Source organism: Apteryx mantelli, chromosome 18 (genome assembly GCF_036417845.1).
Source record: "Apteryx mantelli isolate bAptMan1 chromosome 18, bAptMan1.hap1, whole genome shotgun sequence".
NCBI lineage: Eukaryota > Metazoa > Chordata > Aves > Apterygiformes > Apterygidae > Apteryx > Apteryx mantelli.
Window position 1 is genome coordinate 13,160,733 of NC_089995.1, and position 16,883 is coordinate 13,177,615.

At 49.5% G+C, this 16,883-nt stretch overlaps 1 protein-coding gene across 1 annotated transcript; it reads left to right on the top strand.

Moving 5' to 3' along the window:
• The first annotated feature begins 333 nt into the window (after positions 1-333).
• Positions 334-16,594, top strand: RBM38 (RNA binding motif protein 38). Its single transcript, XM_013951435.2, has 4 exons — positions 334-674; positions 1,330-1,453; positions 2,065-2,119; positions 15,154-16,594. Exons 1-4 carry the CDS (start codon positions 507-509, stop codon positions 15,452-15,454), a joined length of 648 nt encoding a protein of 215 aa, XP_013806889.1. The 5' UTR covers positions 334-506; the 3' UTR covers positions 15,455-16,594.
• Positions 16,595-16,883: the final 289 nt, after the last annotated feature.

The following is a 16,883-nucleotide window of genomic DNA, read 5'->3' on the forward strand; positions in this document are numbered from 1 at the left end:
GGGTCCCCAGTGCCCGGGAGGGGCAGGATCCCCAGTGCCCGGCGGGGCAGGGTGCCCGCGGGGCCCGCCGCGGCCGCGGCCGCCTCGCCGCCGGGGCGGGAGGTAGCGCGGGGCCGGACTACGCGCCCCGAGCGGCCCTGCGCGGCGGCGGGGCGGGGCGGGGCGGGGCGGGGCGGGCGCGGCCCTACAAAGGCGGCGGCGGCGGCGGGCGGCCGCTACTCACCGGCACCGGCGGGAGGGCGCGGCCGCGGCGCCGCCGCCCGCGCTGCATGGGGACAAAGCGCGCCGCGGGCCCGCTGCGCAGCGGCATGCCCCCGCGGTAGCCGCGCGGCCCGGCCCGCCTCCTCCTCCTCCTCCTCCTCTCTCGCTCGCGGCGTTCTCGGGTGCGCGGCGGGGGGCAGGGACCCCTCGCCGCCGGTGGCGGAGGCTCCCCCGGCCCCCTGCGCGCCCGGCGGGGTGGATGCTGGTTGCGGCGGGCGCCCGCCGCTGCCGCCGCGCCCGGCACCATGCACACGGTGCAGAAGGACACCACCTTCACCAAGATCTTCGTCGGGGGGCTGCCCTACCACACCACGGACTCCTCCCTCAGGAAGTACTTCGAGGTCTTCGGCGACATCGAGGAGGCGGTGGTGATCACCGACCGGCAGACCGGCAAATCCCGGGGATATGGGTTTGTAAGTGCCCGGCGCGGCGGTGAGGGGCGCGGGCCGGCGAGCGGCGGCGGCGCCCTCCCGGGCGGGCAGAGCCGCGGGGGGAGCCCGCGCGCAGCGCAGCGCCGAGCAGAGCCGCGCAGCGCCGCGCAGCGCAGCCGGCCGCGGCGGGGGGCAGCGCGGAGCCGCGCGCAGACAAAGGGCGGCGGCGGCGCGGTCGGGCGCGGTTCACCGCCGCCTTCGGCACCCGCTTCCCCGCGCCCCGCCGGCCGGCCGGGCTCTCTCCGGGCTCCAGCGGAGCGTGCCGCATCTTGGGCACGGTTCGGGGGAGCGTGTCCCTGCCCCCGAGCTCCTCGGAGCGGCCCCTGCTGCGCGGAGTGCTGGGACTGGCTCCGCCAACTTCTTGAAACAAATAAGTGCATAAAACAAAAATAAAAGGGCGGGGGAAGCAAGGGAGAACTCCTGGCATAAGCCCAGCAGAGTAACTCTGCAAGGGGGGGAGCCCTCTTTTCTATCAAGCCCTCGGGCACCTTCCCGTCTTGCTATGCAAGTGGGATTTTCAAGAAGCGGAGCTTAGCTCCTGTTTCAAAATAGAACAATAAATAAACTCCACTCAGCGCACGTTGCCAGAGAGTTTGCGAAGTACCGTTGCCACAAACAAGGCTGTGCTTAATTCCAGGTGACCATGGCAGACCGAGCTGCAGCTGAAAGAGCATGCAAAGACCCCAACCCCATCATTGATGGCAGGAAAGCGAATGTGAACCTGGCATATTTGGGAGCAAAACCAAGGAGTATTCAAACTGGTGAGGCACCCTGGCGATCCTGTCTCTCTCTATTAGAATAACTTGCAGGACAAGGAAGCGAGTTACTCGGGCTGGATTCATCTGTTCTGATGATCCGTGCTTATCCCTCACCGTTCTGCTTGCTGAGTGAGGACGCTGTGTAGTCCTGTTACCTCGCTTCCGTACCTTCTTACTCGTACCTGTTACACCAGTGCTATGCATCCAAGCTCCTATAATGGAGTTAAAGCTGATTTCTACAACAGCTAATCTGTTTTCCTGTTCTTCCCTTTTGTTACGTCGGTATGAACAATAACGTCCATTTAATCATTCTGCCTTTTAGTTTAGTGACCACAGAACCCAGTATGTAAAATAAGGCATTATAGTCCATTGTCAGTTTTGATAACAGAGTTCTCACGTTGTTCTGTAGTCTGAATTCCCGTCTGGTCTTTGTACATATCACATATGCATATTAAAATTAACTTGCTTCTAAATGGGGCTCTAAATTTGCTCACATGCACGCGTTTCGTCTGCCACGCACATGCGAGCTGAGGTGTAGTTGTGCGCATGTATTACAAGTTGCATGGTACAATCAATGCCTTTTATTAATATTAGTTTTCTAAACACTTTTTCAGGTTTTACCATAGGTGTGCAGCAGCTACATCCAGCCTTTATTCAGAGACCCTTTGGGTAAGTGCCAATATTTTTTTAACAGTCAGTTTGAAATCAAATTCATAAATCAACTTCCTCATTATTTAAAATGTATGAGAAAAGCCATAAAGAGTGGACAGTTTCAACAGCTGCCATTAATGCTCGGAGTGCTTTATTTCTTGTGAAGATTTCAGAAGTTTTGTGTGTTTGTGAGCTTTTGTATAATTCCCAAAGATCCTCCTTTATCCTAAGTAAATCTTAATCATAATAAACCTAATACATTGCTTGCTGCTTTGCCAGCTTCAAGATTTCAGAAAAATTTAAATAAATGGAAAATATTTTCCCTATTGTCGGACTTAAGGTGTCAAAACAATTAAGCAAATTCTGTTCTCATGTTTCTCAAATAAGATATTCTGCTTCCTCTTCGCTGTTTCCCACGTAAGAATGCTTAGGATACAGTTTTATCCTAGAAAACAAATTGCATTGGAAACAAAGTCTTTTACTTAATGAAAGTAACATTAGGTCAAAAATTGATTTTGGACAGATGTTATACAAGGCTTGAATAGTCTGCAAAAGTGGGCTTTTGTCTGCTGTTTTCAATAGCTTATACCATCCCTACTCAGTTAGAAAAGTCCTCTTTTTATACATCTAATAGGATCTGGCAGCTGCTCGGGAAAAGACAAGTGTGCTTCATGAGAACAATAGTGACTGTCATACTGCCTTCATTTAACTGTTTAATGATTGATGCAGTTCTTTTTTTACACCATTTCAGAAAGTGAATATTGATAGGGAGGTTTTATTATTATTTTCTAAGAGCATTAAGAAAGTAGGTGCATTTTTTTTTAAGCTTTTGAGTACTGCTCTGTTGTGCTTTTTGAACGGCTCTCTAACAGAAATAGATGGGATTTTGGCCTTTGTCAACAGAAATATTTCATTCCTTCCCTGTTCTCAGTTCATAGCTTTTTTAAAAAACAAAAAAACAAAAAACCCAACAAAACAGAAACTTTCTCTCCTCTGCCCTCACGCCTGCAGTTGCCAACTGCCTGGGTAATCTCATTCCAATGAGTTTATGGATGTAAGAGACTCTGTTGCCACAATAGTGCACGCCCAGTGTATGTCTCTTGTGTACGGTTCAAACATGCCGGTTTTCATAAGTGGTTACGGCTCTGTTGGAAAGACTCAGAGAATATCTGTCATGAAGTGAAGAGTCTCTCTTATGGTGCGAGAGCCACGTTAGTCCAGGTAGACAAGCTGCTGCTGCTTGATTGCTCTCCTCTCAGCAGCTTTCTTAGCCTCTGAGGTAGGCAGCAAAGGTATCTCTAGATGTGAATGCCAGAGGCTTTCCAAATGGCACAGCAGTGCATGATACAAGCTGATCATAAAAACAGCATGTTGCGAGGTTTTTCAGTCCGCAGTGACAGAAAAGAGCAAAATGGTGACGCGTGTTAAACTCCTCGTGTTGGCAGGAGCGTCAGCTCGCGCCTGTTCCCCTTGCAGATAATCGGCCGCTCCTGCGTGAGCCCTTCCTGCACAGCGGTTTCAGCTTTGCAGCTGTGGAAAAAAGCTTTCTCTTTTTGAGCAGTTTGCTTTTAGTTTCGCATACAGAGGAGTGTGGGATCAACTGACTACGTGCTCCTTGTGATCTAGACAGTTACTGTTCCAGTTCTTAGGCATTGGTTTCATCATTAAACCAGCAGAGCTGCAGTTAGCACATACAGCAGAGAGCACTATAAATTATTTATCAGTTGCCAAGAGACAGGAACCAGGAGACTGGAGGGGTGGAGGGAGGGGATTATATATCATTATTTGCAAGCATCAGTAAACAAGAATTTCAAGGCATTCAATCATTGCTGGAGCAGAATCACTGGAAATGTGGGTTTGGCAAAACGCGGAGCCCTTTACCTGAGCGCCGTGGCTAGGGCTGCTCTGTGGCTGCGGAGCAAAGCGTCAGGTGCTCAGTCAAGCAGTGGGGCTTGGCTGCCCGTTCCCTCTCTGTCTCTTCGGTACCGTCAACGAGAGTACGGGCCTGCCAGGCTCCCCTCCTGCGTTGCCTCGTGCCCGTGATTTCCTTGGCCCTCTGTGGGATTTGAAGCTAGATGAGGAGTTTATCAGGGTCTGTCTTTCTTTGGAAGCTTGATCAACTTGCTGTTGCCTATTTACTCTGCGCCTTGTGGAGTGGATCCTAACCTTTCCCGAATTAAACTCTGGGGCTCATCTGCTTTGCTCTCAGTGTCAGGCATCGCAGGGGTCTCTCTCCCGCAGTTCCTTTCTCTGCAAAATGTTCCTGTCCTGGTCTTCTAAAAAACAATTATTATGGGACATGGGGTACCAGGTGTGCGAGCTGGACTTGGCAAGAAAGAAGTGAATGAACAATTCATCAACAGCCAGACAGTTAAATAAGAGAAAACCAGCAACCCAATCGTGTTCAAGCAATCAAGCCACAAAAATACAGGTTTTGGTGAAACTTAAATGAACGGAAACTATGAAAATTACCCAAACATCACTGAGGATTATTTATAAACTGAAGGCTTCCCCCCAGCACCAGAGTCCCAAAGGCGGCTGTAAATATTGTCTGGGGTATGCGGAACAGAAAGAGAAACCATAAAGAGCCTCTCTCCTTCCTCCTGCTGTCCTGGCAGGGCATGCACACGCTCAACAGACAGCACGGAGTCTGCATCCTGTTTTTAAAAGTAGTCTCTAGCTTGTTGTAACCAGAGATTTTAATAGTAACGCAAGGCAAGGGATGTGTCTGCGTCAGGGTGCCTCGGAGATCAGGCTTCTGAGTTTGTGGAAGCAACGTTAGGCCTGGAGGCTTAGCTCGTAGGCTGTGCTTTGCTTGGAGGCAGCTGGGAATGCTCCAGCTCTTGCCCCTGGTTACTGGCCAGCGCAGAGCTGCACTTCTGTGATCGGAGGACGGGAGAAGCGCTCTCTCCAGATGGAGCAGTCTCCCACACAGCAGTGTCCCTCTTATGAAAATCTGGGAAATGTGTGAGACTTCGCTGAAGCTACTACTCGACTGGGAAGCCACGGTGATGTGGCAGAGCTGCTTTGCATCCCCCTCTTGGTCCTTTCCTCTGGGGCTCTAGACAGGCACGAGCCCGTGCGGGCGACGGGGATTCCCTGGTCTCCTGTTTCCAGCTGTGCTTTCTGCTCTGGGCGCAAGCAGCGAGGCACACGCATTCCTGCGGCGGTGCCTCAGCGAGGCAGCTATCTGTGTGGGAGATCTACCAGGGGCTGAGTAAGTGACTGAGCTCTTGGAAACGTAGAACTGTCTCCTGCAGCAGCATCCAGCTCTTCCCGGAGGTGCACACTGGATGTCATTGCTGCAGCCATCCGCTGCTCTGTCCTTGTGTAGCTGCTTATTTCAGCGTAACAGGTGCAAAGTGTCACTAAAGCAGCACGGTAGCACGGCGTGTTTGTCACTATGACTTTATCAGGTGAGGGGCGATGAGGACCCATGAAGCCTAGTGGCACTCGGCCAGCTGGTTCTGGTCTGCATTTGGTCTCAGGCAGTGTCGGAAATAGTTAAGTCTCTTTGAGTAAGAAAGTTCACGCGTTGATGCTGCTGCAGTTAGGAAGTGAAGAAAGTCCCTCTTTGTGTCAGCCCCCCCCTCCTTCGCAGCTGTTTATCCTTAAAACTTCTCTATTGGGTTAAAAATAAAAGGAAACAAACTTTCATCTTTTCTGTGGTTATGCTCGTAAAAAGGCGTGCGCTGTCCTTGCTGTGCTAAGCCTCTGTCAGCTGGCATCCCCCGTGCTCCGACTTGCTCCTGCACCACTTACCAAAAGCTGGCCTGCAGCAGGAGCCCAGGCTGCCCCATCGGTCACGAGCGGCTCCCGTGGGGAGGGCTCACCCAGCACCTGTTGTTTATCGTGTGCCAATAACGTGACAGGTTTTTTTGGGGGGGGTGGTTGGGGGAATTTCCTCAGAAACATTAAAATCCATTTTCCAAATGGCTTTGGCTGCTAATTTTCAGGCATGGTTACTGTTGCTCAGACCACATGCTTGCCAGCCAGGAAGAGCTCCTTTTTTAAGGATGTGTACTTATGAGCCGATCTTGTGGCTCTGCAGTTTTTCTTAGACATCTATTTTGAGGCGGCAAACGCTGGAATCAGACCCAAGGGCTTGATACCATTGTTTTGGGCACAATTAACTGATGTCCTGCATTTTGTATAGATCCACGGGACCATGCAAAATGAGAGCACAGTCTGATACACCGGCATTATAGTGGCTCTATACCTGGTGTGCTGAGCACAGGGCAGGACCGAACCTTTTGCAGGGGACGGACCCTTGATTAACGATGCCATGTGCCATTCCAGTGGAGTCGGGGGCAGGCCAGTGTGTGATGGAAGGCAAGCCGGAGCTGGCTGTAACTTTGTCTTTTTAACGCGTGACTTTACTGTCCTCTCTGGGTGTGATTCCATTGCCTTTGGTGGCTTTGCTCTATCCTCGCCAGTGTGAGAGCAGCCACTTTAGCAGTAGAGACCCATGTTCTTTGCCCTTGTTGCAGAGCGCTGGGGAGCGGCAGATGCAAAATTCTCCTATTTTGGGCTGGTGCCACTTTAATCCCACTGCCGCAGATTTGTGCACGTGTCTGAGTTTTCAGAGCAGTCCTGCTTGCACTTGATCTCATCTTCTTTTTTTTGCATAGCTACTGGCATACTGGACCATAACTTTGCACTATTAAACTCATCCCAAGTAATTCGAATGATAAATGCAGCTCTGACCAGCCCCCCTCCGAGCTGGGGACACCAGCAAGGGAACCAGACAGTTGTTGTGTTGATAATTTAGTAGCAAGGACACCGGGTCACTTCTAAATATGACTTAGATGAAGAACTTGTTCCCCACAGATGGGAGCAGGCAACATACCAGAGCTAAATATATTCTATGATCACAAAAGATGAAAAGTCTTGCACCTCAGAGTTAAAACTGAGTCTCCTATTCCTCATTCTGTAAATCCTGTAAACAGGACCGTGGCTGTCCCCTGTGCTTTCCCCGTTGCCACCGTTATGTGTTTCAGCTCTCCTGTGTCGTAGGCTGAGCTTCCACTAGCTCCGTTGGGGGCGAAGAAGTGCAGCTCTGGAGGCCTGGGAAAGCCACGCAGAGGGCAGCGGCACTGCCGCAGCTCCCTGCGTGATCCTGACTTGTGGGAAGACCTAGAGAGAGAGATGTCTTAGACACTATAGAAAGGCACAACTGGCAGTAGAGATTGCTGAAATTCTTAAAACGGAATTTCTTTCCAGGCTGACAAATTACCTGTTTTATCAATGTAATTTTTTTTTGATTAAAAACAGGTATTTCATTGCTTTTGCCATATTTAAAGCATTCTACATTCTACCTCAAAATACTTCATACAATAGAAAAAGTTTTTGATAAATATACTGATAATTTTGATTAAAGATCAGTGGAAGGGAGCACATGTAAAGAGAGAAACCCGGTTCAAAAATGGAACAAGTTGAAAATAGTCAATTTAATATATATTTAGTATCAAAACTTCTCAGGTATATGAGAAGACTTTGAAGATGTTTCTGCAGCCTCTGATTTTCTACAAATTGCAGAAGAAAACTGGAAAGCTTAATTAAAGGCAGAGTTCCTGGGGCTTCGGGTTGATCTCTGTAAGCCTCCAGTTCTGCTGTATCGACAGTGCGAGTCTGACACCCTGAGGTTCTCGCACTGAGATTGAAGGGCTCTGCATTCCTGTAATATCCTGGTATAGGATATGTTCTGTTTTTCTGTCAGTTCCTTTCTGTTTTTGTGCTGATAAATTGAAAGGGGAGGGCTTTTTTCTCTCCCTGTGTAGTTGACTAGTTGCAGATAAACTCCCATGTTGCTTTTTCCTTGGTGCCAGATGGCTCTTGTTTCAGGCAGATGTTATCTCCAGCTCTGCTACCTGAGTACTTTTCAGCCTGCTTCTCCAAAACTATTTTTGGTCTGGCCCAGCATGTCTTTGTTTGGGATTTTTTTTTCCTTTTCCTTTTTCACTTGGGTGTAGAGGAAGTGAGATGCAGAGGATAAAGCTGTAAATGTGTTGAGCCTAGCTAACTTGTGGTGGAGCTCTGGACATTGCTCTCAGACCCTTGGTTAAGCTGAGGAAGAGGATTAGATCTTTGTGAGAAGATGTGCTCTCATCTCTGGCTTGCCCCCCTTCTCCCCCCACCCATATTGCTTCCTGGGAGAAGGTGTAGGTGGCATTTCTTTTTATTTGTTTCCGTGGGATGCGCCTTCCTCTGCTACAGGCAATTACTTTCTCGCGTCATGAAGTCAAGATGCTCTAAAACTATAAAATGATGGCATTGCTGGGCTATGACAGGTTCTCAGCTGCTGTAGTGCCTCCACATCCCTAAATTTTCGATCTCCTGCCAAAACTAAAATAGATTGAAATCATGGATTGCTCTTTTACTTTATGATGGTATTTGTATTTCTCAAGCAGTGGTTTAGGTAGGCTCAGCAACTAGTAGAGTTTATCATTGAATCCTGTTATATGCTTGCTTTTTCTCTTGTACTGATTCATAGTTGGGATAGTTTTTTACAGCAGGTTGTTCCTTTGTGGTTGCCACCAGTGCGTTGATGTCCTCATCCCAACAGGGAAGCAGGAAACCCGGTCATGTAGCTGCCTGCCCAGGCCGCTGTGTAAATCTTCCCAGGAGGCCAGAGAAGGAAGAGTAGAAGACAGGCAAATTAGTTACAAGATAAGAAATTGAAGGGGTTGGTTGTTTTGCTATATGATGTCTGTGTCAAGGTATAATAGGCCAGGATTAATACTGGACCACATGGGAGGTGTGGAGTTTACCCTCATCTTACTTCTAGCTGGCTGAGGTAGTTGGCTGGTGATGCAGAAGCCATTGACACTTCAGTGCGTATTTTAATCAGCTTTAATAGGGAAACTTCAGGATTCAGAAGTTTGTCTTGTCAATGGTTCAACTCCAGCCCATGTCAGTAAATGCTGATGAATTGTGGAGTGGTCTGGGCAGAATTAATGCCCTGTCTCCACCAAACTGTTAGTGAGCAAACCCCATATAATCTCCTCCCAGCACAGGAGTCCTTGTTGGCAGACGGGGTCTGGCTTGGCCTCTACTCCAGCCTGTAGCCCTTCCACATCATGTTTGGACTTGAGAACAAGGACTTGCATTTCTCACCGTGGCTGCACCCTGGCGATGTGGCCTGGGCTGAGATATGTGTTGCCATGCCTGCAAACACCTCCCCACAGGCTTATTTAAAGTTTCCAGGTGGCCCTACTGAGGTGAATGCTTGTTGGTTTGGGAGCGTCCTTCAGGAATTGTGTTCTTGGGGTGTAAGTTATGGCAGGATGTGACTGAACACCACTTAGCACTAGTGTGGCATTGGAGTATTGCTAATACAAGTATAGAGTTTGTGAACCTGCTGCCGCTTTCCTTGGTGTTGCTGTGGTGTGGTTCCCCCTGCAGCTTCTGACTGATGCCCTTAAACTCTTGAATCCACTTCCAAATATATCTTCAAGTCTGTCATCCATACTGTGGTTGGAGGTGTTTCTTCACCATAGGTGGGTAGTTTTTGTATTGCTGTTGTAGCTGTGCTCAGCTCATTCTGCAGTACCACCTACCAACTAAAACGCCCAGCATCATCTGCCTTGGCATCAACTATAGCGTTGTGTGTCCAGCGAGCTCAGATACATCTGTCAGTGCTGCCATTGCATGTTGTGGCAGTGTGGGTGTCCCTGTAGCAGCTAACACATCAACTCTAGTGGAAATGGAGGCCAAATTCCTAGGGTCAAATGCCAGAGTTCATGCCGTCACTGGCAAACACAAAGGGCTCTGCTTCTTTATTCTCCGAGAAATTAAGAGGCTGGTCATGGTGGTGGCATTTGTGTGCTGATCTCTGTGATGTTGCCAAGAGCCCCGTGCGTTGTGCCATGGCGCAGTGGGCAGGTTGGTGCCTCCCCACGTGCTCCTGGCCATGGAGCACTTCGGCGTGGGGGTCTGCTCTGCAGGGCAGCCCGTTCTTCCTTGCAGGCACACCGGGAGGGAGGCCCATGCGCTGCCTCCCCCTTCCCATTTTCCAGGTATTTGTGAGATTCCCTGTCACTCGTGACAGAGGATTGCAGCAAAGGAATCTGTTGTCTCCCACCTCTCCAGAACCAGCAAAACTGATTGCCAAGGTGTCCAGGAGAGCTTGAGAGGTGGGGAGCTCCTGCCTCCCCCACCATTCTCCTGGACCTATGCCGTGTGCAGGAGTTACCCGTGGCCCTGGCATAGGAGGTCATGCGGGATGGGGGAGACCGGATGGACTGGAAGGTGCAGCTAAAATGCATCCCAGTATAAACCTTACCTAAGATACTCAAATATATAAAGTGCCTCTGAGATGTGCTCTCTCGGAGAGAGCTGCTGCTAGTGGGCAGGGATGGGCGAGTGCCTCGCAAGCTCCTTCCTTGTCCTTGCTGTTTGGGAAGGGGTGTGGGACACTTGGCCACCTGACATTTGTCCTTTCCTCTTGGCTGTCCTTTGGGATGCTGCTGCCTGCCAGCCACCCAAGATCTGTGGCACTCCATCCTCCAGCCCTGCTATGCTGTGCGGAGAACCAGGCAACTGCAGCTTTTAAAAAGTCTGCTTGCAAATACAGCCCTCTGTGCTTCAAATTCTCCTCAAGCCTCGCTTGCCTCTTGGAGGAGGCTGCACCTCCTGGGGAGCCAAATGCACTCCCAGCGGCAAGCCTCACCTAATGCATTCAAATGTCTCCACCGAGGACTGCATCGAAAACGAGCTGCTTTTGTTCTATTATTATTATTATTTTGCACAGTAAAAGCAGAACCCGAGTCTGCATCTCCTCTGCCAACGGCTCTGTAACCATGTCTTTTGTTCTGTATCTTTTAATTTTGGCTGCCGGGGCAAGTGTGGCATCGTGCCACGTAGTTAGGAGCGTGGGTTAGCGTCGCGGTCCTGATTGCTGCCCTCCTGCACCGCGATGGCCCTCTCGAGTCCTTCCCGCAGGCACCACTGGCTCTGAACTTAGGTTTGACCACGTTCGTTGTATTTTGTGGCCTTTGCCAGTGATTAATCGTAATGCCGTAAGCATCTCGTATGTCTGCTCTTCACGGGATGACTTTGATGTGTGGTGATGATTGCTAATCACGTGATTGATGTTTATAATTGTGTTGTGTATCCTAGATGAAGTTCTCTTCTGGCTTGCGGGGCCCGTTGTGAGAAATGGAAGCAAGCTGCAGGGAGAAAGGGAAAGGCATCTTAAAACACAGATGCGACTCGTTCTAGAAATTAAGATTAGAGCTTGGTGATTTTTAGAAAAAGAACGCAAAAAAAACCTTTTTTGAAAGATCTTCAAAAATAATGGAGAAAATATTGCAGGACGTTTCTGTGGATGCTAAATGTAGCCAGCAGATAACTTCATCATACTGCACTGGTTTCATGTTTTCTTTGTAGCTGCTAGTAATCAAAGCTGACCTTACCTTGGGTTGTATGTTCTGTTTTGATTGATTAAATGAGTTGCCATCTGTTCCCCTAATTCAGAAGTCCAAACTGCATAATATCCTGATTGAAATTCCTATCTAAATTATTAAAAATCCACAAACCAAAAGAGCCTTCCCTTTTAAACAGAAGCAGAATCTGGAGTTGCCGAGTGTGATTTTCAGTGCAATAAAGTATGGTGTTTGACATGGATTTATTATATATGTTTTGGGTTGGGATTTATTTTTGGAAAGGGAGTACAAGAATACTTATCTTAGTTAAGAGTGTTTTTTGTTCAAAGTGGTATTGAAGAGAAGATTATTTTTCCTTGCTGAAAGAAAGTAATTTAGGACGCTGCAGATTTGCTGTCTCTTTGGAGCACCTCTTGGGAGCTATAATGGAGAAGCTGTGTACTTAAAAGCAAAACCAATTTGCAGCGTTTCTTTGGGGCGAGTTGCAAGTGCGAGCCCAGCTCCCCCAGGCATGAGAGCAAGCTGCGAGCTTCACGCTCCGGCCCCGCGGCCCTTCCTCGGAGCGCGCTCCAGCCCCACGCTGCCAGACAGCCGCTTCCTCCCGCCTGTTGTTTGCTGGCTCTGACACTCCATCAGCACTTGACGTTGTATCAGAGCCACTGGGGAGCCTTTGCCCGGACTGTGACAGGTTCAGAGGGCAATATCGTATCTGTGCATTGTTTAAACAAAATGGAAACAACAATAAAAAACCCTAAATGAGCACGTGTAAGGAACCTCTGGTTTGGATTGGGGTCAGTTCTTCTGAAAAGGCTTGTCCTGCTGCAAGCTGATGAGAGAGTGTGAGGCCTTATGAGCCCTAGGTCTGACCTTGCACATAACCTCATGTTCTGATTCAGCCGTGTTGGCCTTAATTTAGATCAGAACTAAACCAAAAAAGATTCAACAAATTTGTCACCTCACTTTATTCTTGTTAGTCCAACAGCGATGTTGAGTAGTGTGTATTTGGGGATGAAGGGCCATGAGGTCTCTCTCTGTGCACTAAGCCTCGGATGGCTGTGACCTTTGGAGATGCTCTTTCTTCCAGTCAGCCCAAAATCGAGGAGATGCTCGCAGCCACCCCTCCTCTTGCTGTCCCAGGTGCTGGTGTGGCGCTACTCTGAGGCAGCCCTGTTTTGTCTGAGGACTGATTTCTGAGGCAGCAGTTACTGTGATGGGCAGGGATTAGCAGTAGTGCTGTCATAATGAAAATTGCCTTAAGAAAGATCAAAGTCTGGATCTGAGTGGGGAAACAATGGAAAACTCGGCTCAAATGTGCACTTGTTTGCAGGAAGCCTTTATCCTTGCCTCCTGCCTGCAGAGTGGGTTAAACCATGCAGCACTGGCTGGAAAGCAAATGGAGACAGACTTGTAACAGCTGGATGAGGGAGCTAACCCCCCCGTAACACTCGCAGACCCACATAGATCCCGGTACATTGTAGGTAGCGGCTAAGACCTAGGACAGCTAAGCTCAGGGGTCACATGGAGTTGCGAAAAACGGTGAATCTTCCACCAGAAATTTCCAGTTCCCGATTAGGAGTCTCCATACAGCATCAGAGCACTTGATCCTCCTGTTGAGTTGTCCAGGGAATCTTCTCGTATTTCTAACTCTGGTGATCAGATGGGCGAGTGGGCAAGATATCCTTTTCATGAGCAGCTGAGCTCTGCTTTAAAAAGCAGTTGAGGCATGCACGAGCCTATGTCTTGTGAAAAGCCCGTAGGAGGCTTTTAAAAGTGGTCATGGTTGAAAATGTGCTGTCACACAAATCAACACAAAAATCTGAAAGATATCTGGATCTGCATAAGCTCCTTACAAAGTTTTATCTTGATTTTTTTAGTTTGCCAAAATAAATTGGGGGGGGGGGGTGGAATGAGACTCTATCTCCCGAGGATGTTTTTTGGTTACCGCTGTTGCGTTATGCAGTTTAGCAAGCAGCTGGCCAAAGGGACCTTTTCCATAGCATGCATTTTTTGGTGCACGTGGCTCTGATATTTCAGTGGTCGCATGCTGTTAGGGGTGTGCAGACTGCCACCAGCAATTTCTTAAACAAGCCCGAAATCTGTCAAGCCTGTGCACAATGGAGTTCTCTGCTATCGAGAGCTGTGCACACCGATACCGTTTGCACTCTAGAGTTATGCATTCAATTACCCATTTTTGTCTGGACTGTGGCAGTTTGTGCAGACAGACTTAAAACTTCAGGTTTGCATAGTTTTTGCTCTTCTATGAGGCCTGACTTTTTGTGGCCTCTTTGGGAAAATCTAGCCCTTTCATTTTGCTTCCTTTTTTTCTTTTTTTTTTCCCCTCCTCATTAGCAGTTTCTAGCAAATTAGTAGGCAATCCTGCATTAATCATCTGCAGGATCTTTCAGTCTGCGGATTTTAATTGACTGTGGCATTATTAAATCACTCGCAGAAGCCCAGCTACCTCATGGCTGGGGCAAATTGGGCTGTTTAAAAGCAACACTTTAGGGCCTGAACCGAAAGGGCAGAGGAAATGCCCGGGGACCGCCTGGCTGCAGCGGCTGGCGTGGCAAGGCCGTAAAGCTTCCCAAAGCTCACGGCTATGTGAGTAAGCGGAGGCCAGCCCCACCGATCGCTCGGAGGTGGCGTCGGGGGTCCCTGCACGGAGGGAGCTGCCGTCTCTCTCGCTGGTCAGCTGCTCTCCGCTGCACCAGAGGCATTCATGCCACCGCTAAAAGCCAGACAGAAAGGTCACCGGGCATGCGAGTGGCGAGGGGCTGTTGACACAGTAACCGCTGAGGAGTATTACTCAGGGGAAGAAAACCAGAATTAATATCTTCTGTTTTACAACAAACACCCCTGTAGCATTGCCCTAAACATCCGATGTTATGGAAACACCAGCGTAAATGTGTAGCGAATGATAACAGCTGGGAAGCCTTCAGTTATTCCCTGAAGACACCGGCCGTCCCTCAGCGCGCGCTATCTTGATGGGACATGCACGCCAGGCACCTCGTGTTTCTGGTGCGGAAACGTGCTGGGCACCAGCTGCAGCGGGAGGGGACGGGGCTGGTTTGGAGGCGGCCGCGGTTATCCCAGGGACCGCAGGGCCGAGGCCCTGGGAGCGCCCCAGAGGCCCTTTCCGTGTCTTTGGTGGTTGCTTTTTCCTGAGGGGATCCTGGGGAGCCTCCAGGAGGGTTTGCGCAGTGAGAGGAGTGTGGACCTGCCATGCCGGCGTGGGGAGCGCTGGTTGCATCAGGGACGAGGGAGGCGCAGGAGGCAGCGCTGATGGGGACAGGCAGGGCATGTCAGGGCCGAAAAGGCACGGCGAGCAGGTTAGACAGGGGTTGTGCATTGCGACTATGCAGGGGGGTGGGTTTGAGACCAGCAGCCTGGGCGGCAGGAGATAAAAGACATGCAGGGACCATACTGGAAAGCAAGGAGTGGACACCAGGTGCGGGAGCTGCCCTGGAGGACCTGCAGCCCACGCTTCGCCTTGCACTACTTTTAACCTTGGGTTTAGGGGCATTTTGCTTTCTTTGCGCCCACCCTGAGCGGGGAGGGCAGCACTGCCGAGCGGCACCGCTTCCACAGCCGACGCGCTCGAGTCTGGGGCGCGGGTGCGGGCTGGGGGGCAGCAGCCTCGCTGACTCTCTGTCTTTGACTCCACAGACTCACGCCTCACTATGTTTACCCTCAAGCTATCATTCAGCCCAGCGTGGTGATCCCTACCCCCGTGCAGTCTATCACGTCTCCCTACATTGACTACACCACCGCGAGCCAAGCCTATTCCCAGTACACCACCGCTGCCTACGACCAGTACCCCTACGCTGCCTCTCCCGCTGCTGGCTTTGTGGGATACGGCTACACGGGCGCCGTCCAGCCACCGCTCACCGCCAGCACCCCAGCGGCGCCCGCCACGGCTTTCGTTCAGTACCAGCCCCAACAGCTGCAACCCGACCGCATGCAGTAAGGGCCCTGCCCGCGCGCTTGCCGCCTAGGACAATCTTTTACCGTGGAAGGATACGACTCTGACGGCAAAAGCAACACAAAAAAAAAGTACAAAAGAAACAAACAGGAAAAAAAAAAAAGAGAAAAAATCCCCCCCCTTTTATCCTCTTTATTTAGGTGCGTATCAATACCTAAGCTATTTATAGTGTTAAGGGCAATCCCAAACCCTTGCAGTCTGACTGTTCTCATGAAAAAGGACTTCGGTAAGTTTTTCCAATCTGGACAGATATTGTCATGAAGATGTTCTTAAAGTGACTGAAATGTTTTACAGGAAAACTACAGATTCTTGCACACTTCGCGGTCTGCTTCCATCCCCCGTTGTCTTCTTTCCAGCCCCTACCCCATCTGCCCTGTCAGCCCTCCCCTCCTCATCAAACCTGCAATCCTCTTATTTACTGTTGAGGTACAGAGGTACTCGGAGAACATGGAAAAAAGCAATCTTATTTTTTGGTTGTACAAAAACTTTGTAATACTCAGAGATGCCTTACAGAAAAAAAAACAGAAAAGAAAAAGAAAAACTATTTTTTAATATTTATTGCGATTTTATTCGCATGAGCTGTGAATTGCAGACAGAAGAATAGTAGTAAGTATCTGCCTTGTTTAATTCTCATTTTACTAAATTATTGTATGTAGGTAAAAGTTCCTAAGTAATTGCTGAATCACTTCAACATGCAAAAGGGAATATTGGCTTGAAGGAGAGCGGAATATTCCTTTAGTCAACGCACTGTACTATTTTCTTATTTTAATTGTTACTCTGTTAAGATTATCTCAAATTTAGGTATATTTTTAAAATGCAAAAAAACAACCAAGAATACCGAACATTTTGTCTACTTCGGTAGATCTTTTGTTATAATGCTGCAACCTATGGAGACATTTACAGTATTTATGTAAAAGAGTTTTGGGGCTGTTGGCCAGCAAAGCTTAGGAGACTATCAAGAATGAAGCAAAGGAAAGAAAAAGGTATTATGTCATTGAACAAATGGGTAAACGTAACCTTTTTATGCCTATACTGCAACAGCCAAATAAAGGAAGAGAACAGACAATGTAAGTTAAGTGCATTTCTACAAAGAACAGCAATAAAATATTTTAACTTTTAAAATGATTTGATAATGTATGACACCATGTTTGCTTGGCTAGAGTGTGTTAGGGACGACTTTCAAATGGACCTGATTCAGCTGCGTTGGGCCTTTGCCCGGGAAGGTGCCAGGGCGGTTTCGGAGCAGGGGTCCACCCCATGCAGCGGAGCGCAGTAGGAGCCCCGGGGCAGCGCGATGCCCGTGGGGTGCTGAGCGCCCGGGATGGGGCCTGAGCCTAGACCCTGATGTGGGAGCCACGTGGTCCCAGCACTGGGCGCTTGCTTACGCCTCACCAGTGCAGAGCGGCGGTGTAAA

What these genes read in the sequence shown, in the direction of transcription:
- RBM38 (XM_013951435.2), top strand. Translation starts at nt 507, where the DNA reads ATGCACACGGTGCAGAAGGACACCACCTTCACCAAGATCTTCGTCGGG. An exon ending in ACCAAGGAGTATTCAAACTG is followed by an intron (nt 1,454 to 2,064) that starts GTGAGGCACCCT and finishes ACACTTTTTCAG; the next exon opens with GTTTTACCATAGGTGTGCAG. An exon ending in TTTATTCAGAGACCCTTTGG is followed by an intron (nt 2,120 to 15,153) that starts GTAAGTGCCAAT and finishes TTGACTCCACAG; the next exon opens with ACTCACGCCTCACTATGTTT.